The following is a 13,904-nucleotide window of genomic DNA, read 5'->3' on the forward strand; positions in this document are numbered from 1 at the left end:
CCGCCCAGCTGGAGCCGGCGAAGTACGCTGAGATTTTGCGTAAAATAAAAATGATGTCCCCTGACGAGCAGGTCCGTACTACGGTGGATAAGATCCATAAAACTAGGGCCGGAAACATGCTGGATTACGCTCTCTAGGAAGAGCTCCGATAAAAGGCCAAGCTTTACAGAAAACCATCGAGGGCATCCTACAAGAAGAGGCCAAAGTGATCTGCAAGGTCCACAGGAAGACGTCGAAATCCGAGACCTTGATGACACTACAACCAGGGAAGACATTCAAGCCGCCTTGCAGATGGCAACCGGAGAATCCTGCGAGGTATCGCTAGAGGCAATTAAGATCCGAAAGGCCTACAGAGGTACCCAGAACTGCCGTAGTGACTCTACCAGCAGCTGCAGCGCAGAAGATATTGAAGGAAGCGGTAAAATCCGTATCGGCTGGGTAAACTGCCGAAGTAGAGCCACGAGAGGACCAACCCAGTGTTTCAAGCGCTGGCACGTCGGGCATGAGGGATTTCAGTGCAAAAGTAGGGGAGACCGATCTAAGCTTTGCATCAGCTGCGGACGAAGAGGGGCACAAGATCGCTGGTTGTAGAATCCAGCCAAATGTGCATTATGCGCTGAAAACCAAAGCGCAGAGAACTCTGCCCACTACGCCGGCAACCACAAATGCCCGGTATTCCAAAGAGGCGCTTCAGAGGTTAATAAACAAAAGAACATGAAGATACTGCAGCTCAACCTCAATCATTGTGAGGCTGCACATGACTTGCTTCTGCAGACAGTGCGTGAACTAGGGCCTGACCTTGTACTAATAGCTGAGCCATATAAATGCCTTAAAGGCAAATTATGGGAAACGGACACGACCACTAGGGCCGTCATTTGGTCCTGTGGCAAGCTCCCATTCCAGAGCGTAGTTAATAATTGCAATGCCGGCTTTGTAGCAGTATCAGTAGATGGCTAAAGATCCCAAGAAATATTAAACTTGTAGCGTATGCGGACGACGTGGCCGTAGTGATTGTCGCTAAACACCTGGACGAGATTCACCACATGTTTGATCTAGCATTCCAGCAAGTAAACCAGTGGATGGACACAATGAATCTTCAACTGGCGAAACATAATACTGAGGCAGTGCTTATTACCAACAGGAAAGGTGTTAGAGACCATCAATCTTAGAGTCGGCGAACTTTTGAGAAATCACATCACAACCTTATATCCGATATTTTGGGGGGATGCTTGATGCCCGTCTCAACTTTAAACAGCAAGTGGAACACGTCAGTGCCAAAGCGTCAGTAGTAAGGGCAAGCCTCGCACGATTGATGCCTAACGTCGGAGGCCCAAAGCAGAGCAGGAGACTATTGTTGGCAACTGTAGTCACATCAGTGCTTACGTACGGAATATCCATTTGGGCCGATGCGCTAGAATTACAAGAAGCATGGAGAAAGGCTGGACCAGTATATCGCCTGAGTGCCCTAAGAGTAGCTTGCGCCTTCCGCACAATATCTGAGGAAGCAGTGTGCGTAATTTCTGGAACTCTACCTCTCTCAGAGTCCTAGCTGAAGAAAGAAGGAACAGCTTTACCAACGAAAAGAGGTCAACAACACTGAGCGGAGAAGAACTCAGAACGGAACAAAGACAGCACAGCATCGCACGATGGCAATCTCAGTGGGATGCCGCCGAGAGAAGGGTAGATGGGACGCATCGTCTCATACCAAAAGATCGACATTTGGCTGAACCGGGAAACACGGAGAGGTCAACTACTACCTAACGCAGATGTTGTCAGGACATGGCTGTTTTCGGGCTTATCTTCACCGCTTTAGGGCATGACGATTCTCCGGAGTGCCCGTCCTGCCCTGGAGTCACTGAAGATGCGGAGCACGTTTTTTCGAGTGCTCGCGTTTTAATCCCAACGTGAGGAGCTGGAGAGGATCTTGAAGAGGAGAAGTCAACCAGAGTCAGTCGTAGAAGCAATGCTGTCTTCAGAAGCTGCCTGGAATGCAACGAACACTTTTGTCACAGAAGTGCTTACAGAGCTGCGTTCCATCGAGAGAAAAAAGAGCAAAGACAGAATCTAGAAGGAAGAAATAACATCTTAGCCACCAGAAGGAAGAGCGGCAGCTAATTCCTCCCCCCGCGAAGAAATGCCTTACGGCGGTACCATGGGGATCAGAGGATAGAAGAGAAAGGGGTTTGGGGATTAGTGGGTAGGGGCGTTAGCGTCGAGAGTTAGTATGACGCTGCGTCGAGTCGGCACATATCCAGGCCAAACAACTATGCCTAGAATCCGTAAAAGGATTCCCCTAAAAGGAAAAAAACACACACACACACACACACACACACACACACACACACACACACACACACACATACAGACATAGTGACACCCTCGCGGGAATAGTCAGGGAAGGTTCCTAGGACCTCAAAACGTCGAGATCTGATGAAAACTCGATTTTCGAAAAACGGAGTAAAACCAATAACTTCCCGATTTTTGAAAATTTTCAATTTTCTTAGCGGGAAGTTAAAAATGTTGGTTCAAAAATTACTCCATAAGTGATGCTTAAAATGCATCTTGAGAATGGTTTCCACACCTGGAAATTTTTCAGTGTATTGTTTTATGCAATAAGCCTAGTTGGAAAAAAAATTTTCTTTTTGATATGAATCGTTAGTGTAAGACACTCTCATACCAATTTTCAAAAATCAGTGCTGCGTTAAATAGCATCATATTGGCATTAATTTTTTTCCTTTGAAATTTATATCATCGCATATCAATTTCATTATTATTTTACTCAATTGACTTGAAAGTTTTTAATATGCTTGTTTTGTACGGAAAATTGTGAATAAATAATACATCAAGACATTGAAAAAATTACGATTTACTGTAATTTAGCGAAATAAAACATCTCTGTAGACATTAAATTTTGAGATCTTCTACTGAGTGTTATTAATGTTTGAGAATTGCACCTCGAAATCAATTAGTTCCGTTCATTCTTCCGTTAATTATGTTGTTTGCCTTTGTCACATAACTTAAATATTTCAGAAATATTGAGGAGACATAAAAGCATACTGCAAGGGTGTATAAAATACTCAACTGTTCTACGGTGTTAAATCCCATAGACTTTGAATTTCGTAAGAATGATGTTCATGTCTCATAAATATTCGTCAAGAATGGTTCGAAAGTTAGACCTAGACGATTTTCAATGAAAAATTTTATTCACAGAAGAATTTTCATGTCCTAAAATTCCAGGTGAATGTAAAAAATTTTGAACAGTTTTTGACGAAATTGCGGAACTCATAAATGATAACTTTTGAAACAATGTAAAAAGTGATTATCTAAAAATTAATGATTTTCTTAAAATAATACTCATCAATTGTAAATTCTTAAACACATATTGTACTCATTGTGATTTTGTTTTATCTTTTTTTTAAGTTACGCATTAATATTTAATCATTTATTTTTAAATTGAAACCCGCAAATTTTGATAATTGAAATACGTGGTTACAAAAAAAGATACTCGATTCGAATTATCAGGTTTTTCACTTACTGAGAGTTGAAGTTAGGAAAGTTTAAAAAATGTAAATTTTGATTTAACGAGGTTTTTTTTCGTGCTTTAGAATTTTATTTAAACAAATTTTTACATTGGAGTTTTGATAAAATCGAGAAGCCATTGTTAGGAGACAATGTAATTCGAACTTGATAAAATACATTGATTTGACATCGGAGCGAATTAATAAAAGGAGATAAATTGAAAAAAAAATGAAATTTAATGACGTGTATCGATGTTTCGTGCTTAATTAAAGGAAGAAACATCAATAGTATAGCATACATTAAAGGAGTTTCCAGAGGTGAAAAAAATTTTTTAAATGTTGTGCCGGAAGCCGCACCGAGGCATCGGCGTAACGTTATATTTCGATCTCCCATTCACGGGGCCGCTCCGTTTAGTTTCGATTTGCCGCTTCGTTACGAGCTCGAGATGTACACGATGAGATAGGATTGTTACACTAACGTCCAGACGTTCTCTCTCTCCTTTTCCTCTCTACAAGCTTCTTTCCGTTCCTTACTATCTTTATTTCTTTGTTTCTCGCTTTCTTCCCTTATGCTGGTACAATTTTCATCTTTTTCTTCTTTTTTATTTTCTCTTTATCGTTTATTTTATACATCTTTCACATTCTTACACAAAATGCTACATTACACAGGACAGTGCCATTAAATCTTTCTTCTATGCTTTTTCCCGTACCACCACTTTATATAAAGTCTTTCGTCATACAAATAAATCTTAATTTCTCACTATGAATAATCTTATTAAATTTTTAACTTCTTGCTAAGAAAATTAGAAAAACGGTTGACCCTGTAAGCCATCCCTGCAACTTCCCACTAATTCCATGCCTCGACGCTTAAAATTGCACTTATGATGTTTTTGAGTTCTTCGAATACGATTTTTGTGTTATTTTTAGCTCTCCGAGCTCAAAGAGATAGCTTTTCTATGCTTTTAAGCTCTTCGAGCTCAAAAGTCTGATAGAAGTTTCATAGAACACTATTTTTTGAATTTTCAAACCGCAATAACTTTTGAATAAATTATCCGATTTTCACGCGGTTGGCGGCATTCAACGCATTTTTTTAGCCTCATTAGAATTTTTAAGTTAGAATTGATCGAACTAGGAATTTCGGAGTAATTCCGAAAAAACACTTTTTTGGTTTTCTTTCGTTCACGATATCTCTCGCACGAATCAACCGATTTTGATCGGCTTGGCGGCGATCGACGTGGTTTCTTTGAGTTAAAAGCTATTGAGTTTTCGGAATCGATCGGTGAAGCCGTTAAAAAGTTATTCCAAAAAAACCACATTTAAAAAAGTTTTTTTTCTTAGTTTTTTTGAGATTTCTCAAAATCTATCGATCCGAATCAGTCCAAATTGTATTCAAAATCTAAGTTTGGCCATGCCCTTTCGAATGGCTCCAACCGCGATGAAATCGGTCAAACCAGTCAAAAGTTATAAGTGGTTCACATGCTTTCACACACACACACACACACACACACACACACACACACACACACACACACACACACACACACACACACACACACACACACACACACACACACACACACACACACACACACACACACACACACACACACACACACACACACACACACACACACACAGACATAGTGACAATATCGCGGGGGTAGTCAGGGAAGCTTCCTGTGACCTTAAAACTTCGAGATCTGATGAAAATCGAGTTTTTATCATATCTGGATGTTTCGGGTAGGGCTTTACACGAGACGAGAGTAGGCGAGAATACTAAAAATCTCGTCTCGGTCTCGTAAATTCCGAAAAAATTAAGTCTCGTTCAAGTCTCGGTCTCGTCTCGTTACTAGTTGTCTCGTCTCGGTCTCGTCTCGTTACCAGTTGTCTCGTCTTGTCTCGCCTAGTTCTAAATATTAAGAACAAATATCATATGAAATGAAAAATAAATAATAAATTATTTTTTTAAACTATAATTAACACGTTCTTTATACAACAATATTTTTACACATACATAAATTATTTAAGTTTTGACATTCTTAATTTTATCTTGTAAATTACACGATGACCAAGAATTCAAACATAATAACGCTTGCATCACATCATCTTTCAATGATGTACGTGATTTTGTCATGATCATACCTGCTGTAGAAAATAGTCGTTCAACAGGTACGGATGTAGCCATTATACTAAATAAATCTTTTGACATCTTGGAAAGGGTAGGAAAAGCTTTTTCATGCACTTTCCACCACTCCAAAATATTTGTGTTTCTATCTTCTCTTTCTAATCGTAAATACTCTTCAAACTCAGCTTTTCAATGTTTCGAAGTTTCTGTCGAAGTTTTATATAGGCTATTAATATCAATACATTTTTTAATAAAATCGTTCCAGCTTTCAATGACAACGCTCTCAGTTGGTTGATTATTGAGGGTGTTTTTAGCGTATTTTTTATAACACTCTTCGAAACATAGGATAGCTTCATTCTTCATTTCTTTACCCCAATCAGTTTTGTCGAATATTTCGACCTTATGCCGAGGATCTAAAATTAAACTTGAACAATAAACCCAATTGGTTTTCCTGTAATGCTTTAACATCTTATCTCTAGATGCTTGAAAAGCAATTAATAAAGTTTCATCAACAACAGTGCGATTTGCTTTATTGCCTAACTCAAAAATTGTCGAATCAATATCTGAGATAATTATGTTAAAAGCAACAACAACAATTGGTAGCGTCACGTATTTTTCACCACAGATTGCTTCCGAAACTATTTTGAAATTTTTTAAAAATATACATATTTGTTCAAGTAATAACCACTCATTTTCATTTAGTCTTAACATACTTATACTTTTATTATTTTCGTGACTCAACCAGAATAAATTTAAACTATTTTTTAAACTAATTCCTACTTCAATCATATCATGAGTGCTATTCTATCTTGTCTTAACATCCAAAATAGGTTTAATATATTTTGTTTTTGTGATGTTACAAAAATCAATTAATTTATTTTGTAATTGCTCAGACTTTCTTATTTTAATGAAAGTACTGCGCAATTTATAAATAGCGGATGATGAACTGAAATCAATTGAAGTCATTTCAAACAATTCGTCTTCATCTAAAACGTCATGATTGAGTTCTTCATCATTAACATTTTCTACTTTAGAGATTAAACTGTACAGAATATCACTCTCAGATTCAAGAAAGTCTACTTTTAACATTTTCATAATATCTTGAACACCGAGATTCAAAATATGGGCAAAACAACGAAAATGTTGATTGATATGATCAAAAAATTGGTCATTTTCTGCCATCAAAACATTTAATTCACTCATAAATGTAGTGTTTGCCGCTGCATTATCAAGGGTTATTCCTTGAATCTTATTCTCTAACGCGTATTCTTTAATGCATTTAAAAAAAACTTTTGCGATATCTTTTCCGCTATGTCGACCACAAGAAGGTATAAAATCTAAAGCTAAAGATTGTAGCTGCCAATTATCATCGATGAAGTGAATAGTTACGCCGTAATATGACCTGATGTTCATCGAAGTCCAGCCATCTACGGTAAATAAAAATTTAGAACAGTTATTATTCAAAATTTCCTTTACTCTCACTCGTTGAATGTGAAAATGCTCCATCACCATTCGCCGAGCACAATTAAGTCTGGGGACACTGATGTTGGGATTCAAAATATGAGAAAAATTTTGAGTGTCGTCGTCATCGAAAAAACTCAAGGCCAACTTTTTCTTCGCCATCCACTCTGCAATTAAAGCCTCATAATTCTTCGATGATAATTTATTCTAAAACATAAAATTCCTTTATGTTTATACAACTCTACTAAAATTTTCGACTAAAAATAGTGAATATAATATGTGGATCATTTCACACCAAATCACGAAATCTTAAAAATTGTATAGTGATAAGTATGAAAATTAAATTTTTTTCCATAAAAAATGTCGCTCTTCAAAGAAAGTCAAAATTTAAGTTAAAAGTCAAGAAAAAACGGTGAAAAAAAAATTTTTTGGTTCTTATTTTATTTTATTATTTTTTTTTTTTTTTTCAAAATCTACACTTCTAAACGAAAAAAATAGCCGCTGGCAAAGAGAGGTAACGATAATTAAATCAGAAGTTATGAATTTTTCAAAATTACTATGCCGTTGTTTTTTTACAATTTTTAAAAATTTATATTTTCGGAGCTTTTGAAAATTAACGGCTCATAATGTCATAATTTAGGGGTAGGCGTCTTTTGAAACGTATAAAAAAAAAATTTAATTGAATAAAAAAATACAATTTTTAAAATGTGGTAATTTGGCGTTGAATTGTTACCCATATGTATCTGCGAATTGAATTTACATTTTTTACTACAAACCCAAAGCAATTAAGACAATTTTATGTCGACATGCGTATATAATGTTTTAACACACACTTAAAGAAATTACATTTTACATAATTAATTGAATACGTTGAAAAAATGTTTCTAATTGTTCACTATTAGAGCGGTTTGAGATTGATGTAAAATTAAATTACCTGTTCAGAAAACATATCAGTCAATTTTTTTTTGCGCTGATGACACAGATTTTTGAATCGAAGTTGAGTTTCCATAAACTTCTTCATAGGCTTTTGAATGAGCCGTCAGTAAATGCCTCTTCATACCGGTAGAGTTGTTATCTTTTCGGCTAATAATTTTTATCTTTTTTGATTTTTCACACACTAAACATATTGCTTTTTTCTCACCTCTAATTGTTTCAAGTTTGAAAAAATTTTCGAATTTTGAAGTTTTTTTTTTTAGGTGGTTGATCAACAGTTTCACTTTCACTTATTTCATCTTCACTTTCATTTGATCTTTGCCTCTTATTTGGGTTATTATCACTAACAATCACACTTGTCGACATTTTATTGTATCTGAAGTCGGAAAATTGTAGATCTTTACTGTTCAAAAGTTTTTGTAAAACTGATGAACAACTCTTTAGAGAATTTCTCTGATCCACATAATGTTGTCAACATGAACAATTTTTCGTCACGCAGTTTAGCATAAATTTTATTTTTACGTAATACTTGAAACATTTTTTTTGCATCTAACTTTGTTACCAAATACTTGAGTATTTGACCAGTTCTATGATATATACTCCCACAGATGTATACAATAATTGTTCAAATCTTTACTACAAGAGGTACAGGAAAAAACAAAAAATTTCTCCAGATGTCCAAATAGAGACTAAACTTTCAAAACATCGCTATAGAGGCAATAAAAGTTGTCCGTTAAGTACTGAATTTATAATGAGATTAGTTTTTATATTTGTAAATTCTATTTTTCTCGAAAAATAACGTTAATTATCGCAAATTTGTAACAAATATAATCATCAATATTTTTTTGAAATATTATATAGACAAAACACATTGGTGATTATAATGGAAACTCTTTATATTTAATTGTGTTATATAGGTGTTGAAAAAGGACGAGTCAAATATAAGAAAAGTTTACTGTATGTCTGTAATAAATAAGAGGATCTTCCAGGTAGAAAATTTCGAGTAAAAAAAAAACTCCTTTAATAGTACACACATCTATGACTCTCTCGCTTGTAGACACATTCACAAGCGAGAGTACAAGTGAACCAATTGATATTTTAAAAGGAATCATTCAAATCTAAAATGTAAAAATCTGCAAAAATAAGTAGTTATGATAAGTGATACTGATAAATAACTATTAGAAGAGAACAAGTTGAAGTAAAAATATGAAAAAATCATACTCAGCTAAGGATACCATGATGTTTTGTATTGACAAACTACGATATAGAATATAAATATTAATACGTATACTTCAAAAATTAGAGTTTCAACTTTGAGTTTTTTTTTTTTAAAGTTACAAAAAACTTTTTCACAGATGGTCTCCAGATTTTATAGTTTGTAAAATTTATTGTTCTCTATGTAGATCTTTTCTAATTTTTCTAATAAAAACTTCATAAAAAAAATTTTACGAGACCAAGAACGAAACTCTTGGGTTGCGCTATATGTGGTGTCGGTATCACCGAGAATATTTTCAAAAAGGTCTCGTCTCATCTCGTCTCGCTTTTTCGAGACGAGAACGAGACGAGACGAGAAAATTCTCGCTCTCGTGTGAAGCCCTAGTTTCGGGATCCTAGAGAGTTAGTCTGACTATTGTGTGTGTGTGTGTGTGTGTGTGTGTGTTCTTACAAAAAAATCTTAATTTTTTTTGTAAATTTACACTGAATCAGCCCGATAAAATTTTGAAAAAATCTTGAAAAATTCGAGTTTTTTAATTTCCAAAAATTGTTTTGTTTTTTTTTTGGAATTAGTTCAAAACTTCTTTTTTAATCAATTCTATGATCTAATTAGCACTTCATCCGAAAAAAAAAAAAAAAAAAACTTCGATTACCGCAAACCATATCAAAATCAGTTGATTTATTTGAGAAATTTGCTCGAAGAGCTCCAAAGTGTATACAAGGTCTATTTTTGGAGCCTGAAAAGCCCAAAATAGCTGAACAATCATTTTTTCGAGCCCGAAAAACTCAAAAACGTCATAATGTATGGAGTTTGGAGCGCTTTACATTTGAAATAAGCGAAAAGTTGCAGAGATGGCCTGTAGGGTCAACCGTTTTACTAATTTTATTTCTCAGTATTCTTTGAAGTAATTCAATTCCATACTCAATAATTTTTTTTTAAATTATAACATAGCAGTGATAATAGAACGAAATTATAAGTATTTATAAGAAAATCGAACCTTGAATTTTCGATAAGTGAAGACGTTTTCATTTTTATTTTTGGTATACTCTTGCTTTCATACTTTAGCAGTAGTGCTTTGGTAATAAGTTAGCAATAATATTTTCACAATATCTCTCTTCCATGAATTGGATGTTATTTCATGATATTTTATTGCTTCTTATACCCGAAGAGCTACGCTTTACTCATGAATCTACGGTTAAAGTGGTCTATAAGGAAAGGATGAGAGTCCCAACCCTCGTTTTATCATCTTGCGACTTCCGTCGAGGAAATTTACTTCAAGAACTCATTATTGAATGGTTTATTCTACTTTAACCACTTGTTAATTTAACTCACCTGTTACTAACTTAAATTATGAGTTATTTTTTTTTTTCTGTTGACGTAAATCCACTAAAAATTTTAGAAATTTATTACGATAATATTTGGTTACAATTACTCATTCCGCTATCAAAATTAGTAATTACGTCGATTTTGGTTAGGGCACCACTGAATACATTTGCTGTTAACAAACTCAATTTTTTTTTCCCAATCAACGCATATACAACATTCATTAAAAAAAAAAATTAGGAAAACGGTTGACCCTAAAGGCCATCCCTGCAACTTCCCGCTACCTCCATACCTAAGCGCTCAACAATTCACTTATTTTTTAAGCTCTTCGAGCTCAAAAATATAATTTTTGTGTAATTTTGAGCTCTCCGAGCTCAAATAAATCACTGTTCTGTGCTTTTGAGCTCTTCGAGAACTCTTAAAGAATCTTTGAGCGTAAACTGGTCAGAATAAAAATTTCATAGAAATTCTGAAAAAAACATTTTTTTCAATTTTTTTCGACGATATCTCACGAACAAATCAACCGATTTTAACCGGGCTGGTGGCAATCGACGTGGTTTTTTGAGGTTAAGAGCTGATTAGTTTTTGGAATCGATCAGTTTAGCCGTTTAAAAGATATTTAAAAAAAACGAATTATTTGAAATTTTATTTTTGAGATTTCTCAAAATTGATCGACTCAAATTCTGTAAATTAGTATAAGAATTCTGGGGGCAAAAGAACTCTTCAGAACGCCGCTTATTTCGATCGAATCGGATGATCCGTTCAAAAATTATAAGAGATTTACATACATACATACATACATACATACACACACACACACACACACACACACACACACACACACACACACACACACACACACACACACACACACACACACACACACACACAAACACACACACACACACACAGACGTATGGACATCATCGTGAAAATAGTCAGGAAAGCTTCCTAGGACCTTGAAACGTCGAGATCCGATGAAAACTCGATTTTCGAAAAACGGGGTAAAACCAATAACTTCCCGATTTTTGAAAATTTTCAATTTTCTTAATGGGAAGTTAAAAATTCTGTAAAAATTTGAGCCCTTAATATCAACTTGAAGAACTCCATCACCGAATTTGAAGATTTACCATTGATTTAACATGGAAAAATGATTTTTTAACCTTTATTTCTCCTGCAAACTATGTAGAACATTATTTTTCGGAAAAACCATCACTGATCCTTTTTCAGTATTAAATTCTGTAAAAAAAAGCTCTCAGGGTCCAGTCTCTAACGTCAACCCTCGAGTTTTTATTTGCGTTAAAAAATATTGATTTTTTGAAATTTCGATTTTTTCCATTTAATGTTTAAAATTTTGATCTCCGACCATAAAGTTTGAGGAAATTTTAGTAAATCGTTCAGTGTTTCACAAATCTGTGCCAAGAAAATTTTTTGCTTCACTTTTAGCTCCAACATTGTGAGGTTTGCAATATCTATTTTAATGATTATTAGCTGTACAAAAATTTTAAAATCTATCAACAAAATTTCTTTATAACAGTCAACAAAACGCTGTATTTACGCTTCAATCTTTCAATTTTATTATTTTTTTTTCATTTAATATAGGGGAGGGTGGGGGACGGCGGCCCACCTGGGGCACAACGGCCCATCTCAAAAATTAGGTAAAAATTTATTTTTTCATTTTCTGTAAAATTATGACCTCTATGATGTTTTTATGATATTTTGGGCCAATACAGGGTGATTCAGAATTACCTTTACAGCGAAAATATTAGGATAGAGGAGACAATTTTGAGCAGAAAACTCCTAAGTCGTGATTGAAAATTTTGAGTGGTTGCGGAGTTATTCAAAATTTTAGTTGACCAATCAGATGCGAGATTTAGCATTTAAAAAAAAAGCAAAAGAATAAATAATAAATTTAGCTGCGTTGCGACTTCCAACTTCAAGCTTTACTTTTGTTTTTTTATTTTTTTAAATAATTCTAATTTTAAAGAATTCAAGCGAATGTAACCTTCAAAATAAAATTAATTTTTTAATTAAAAAAATAATTTTAAAATTCTAGAAAGTAATTAAATAAATTGACAATGTAAAAAATAAATTGATTCGATGTTTACGATTGAGCAGACGAATTTCAAACTGCTCATCAGAATAATAATAAGGACTTTTATCAGGTGAAGCACCAGGACAAACTCCAGGCTGCTTATCAGGATAATAATAAGGACTTTTATCAGGTGGAGCATCAGGACAAACTCCAGGCTACTTATCAGGATAATAATAAGGACTACTATCAGGTGGAGCACCAGGACAAACTCCAGGCTGCTTATCAGGATAATAATAAGGACTTTTATCAGGTGGAGCACCAGGACAAACTCCAGGCTGCTTATCAGGATAATAATGACTTTTATCTGGTGGAGCACCAGGAAAAACTCCAGGCTAATTATCAGGATAATAATAAGGACTACTATCAGGTGGAGCACCAGGAAAAACTCCAGGCTGCTTATCAGGATAATAATAAGGACTTTTATCAGGTGGAGCACCAGGACAAACTCCAGGCTGCTTATCAGGATAATAATAAGGACTTTTATCAGGTGGAGCACCAGGACAAACTCCAGGCTACTTATCAGGATAATAATAACTTTTATCAGGTTGAGCACCAGGCCAAACTCCAAACTGCTTTTCAGAATAATAATGAATTTTATTAAAAAAATTAATAGGACGTACTCCAGGCTGCTTATCAGCATAACAATAAGGATTTTTATCAGGTGGAGCACCAGGACAAACTCCAGGCTGCTTATCAGGATAATAATAAGGACTTTTATCAGGTGGAGCACCAGGACAAACTCCAGGCTGCTTATCAGGATAATAATAAGGACTTTTATCAGGTGGAGCACCAGGACAAACTCCAGGCTGCTTATCAGGATAATAATGACTTTTATCTGGTGGAGCACCAGGAAAAACTCCAGGCTAATTATCAGGATAATAATAAGGACTACTATCAGGTGGAGCACCAGGAAAAACTCCAGGCTGCTTATCAGGATAATAATAAGGACTTTTATCAGGTGGAGCACCAGGACAAACTCCAGGCTGCTTATCAGGATAATAATTACTTTCATCAGGTGGAGCACCAGGACAACCTCCAGGCTGCTTATCAAAATAATAATAAGGACTTTCATTAGGTGGAGCACCAGGACAAATTCCAGGATACTTATCAGGATAATAATGACTTTTATCAGGTCGAGCACCAGGACAAACTCCAAACTGCTTTTGAGAATAATAATGAGGAGTTTTATAAAAAAAATAAAAAGGACAAACTCCAGGCTGCTTATCAGGATAA

The 13,904-nt window shown here is 35.0% G+C and overlaps 2 protein-coding genes across 5 annotated transcripts in view; both read left to right on the forward strand.

Annotated features, from left to right (window-relative positions):
• LOC123266697 (protein bric-a-brac 1-like) overlaps positions 1–13,904 on the forward strand; it is a 481,411-nt gene that overhangs the window by 176,995 nt on the left and 290,512 nt on the right. The window contains exon 4 of one of the 4 annotated variants that reach the window (XM_044731063.1): positions 3,031–3,119. The exons of the other annotated variants lie outside the window; for them this stretch is intronic. The gene's annotated coding sequence lies outside the window, so the exon portion shown is untranslated. The remainder of the gene's footprint in view (positions 1–3,030; positions 3,120–13,904) is intronic. 4 annotated transcript variants of the gene reach the window in all.
• Positions 8,151–13,746, forward strand: LOC123268051 (proline-rich P65 protein homolog). Its single transcript, XM_044732934.1, has 3 exons — positions 8,151–8,166; positions 12,695–13,215; positions 13,285–13,746. The coding sequence occupies exons 1-3, from the start codon at positions 8,151–8,153 to the stop codon at positions 13,744–13,746; spliced, it is 999 nt and encodes a 332-aa protein (XP_044588869.1).

This window comes from Cotesia glomerata, linkage group LG6 (genome assembly GCF_020080835.1).
Source record: "Cotesia glomerata isolate CgM1 linkage group LG6, MPM_Cglom_v2.3, whole genome shotgun sequence".
Classification (NCBI taxonomy): Eukaryota; Metazoa; Arthropoda; class Insecta; order Hymenoptera; family Braconidae; genus Cotesia; species Cotesia glomerata.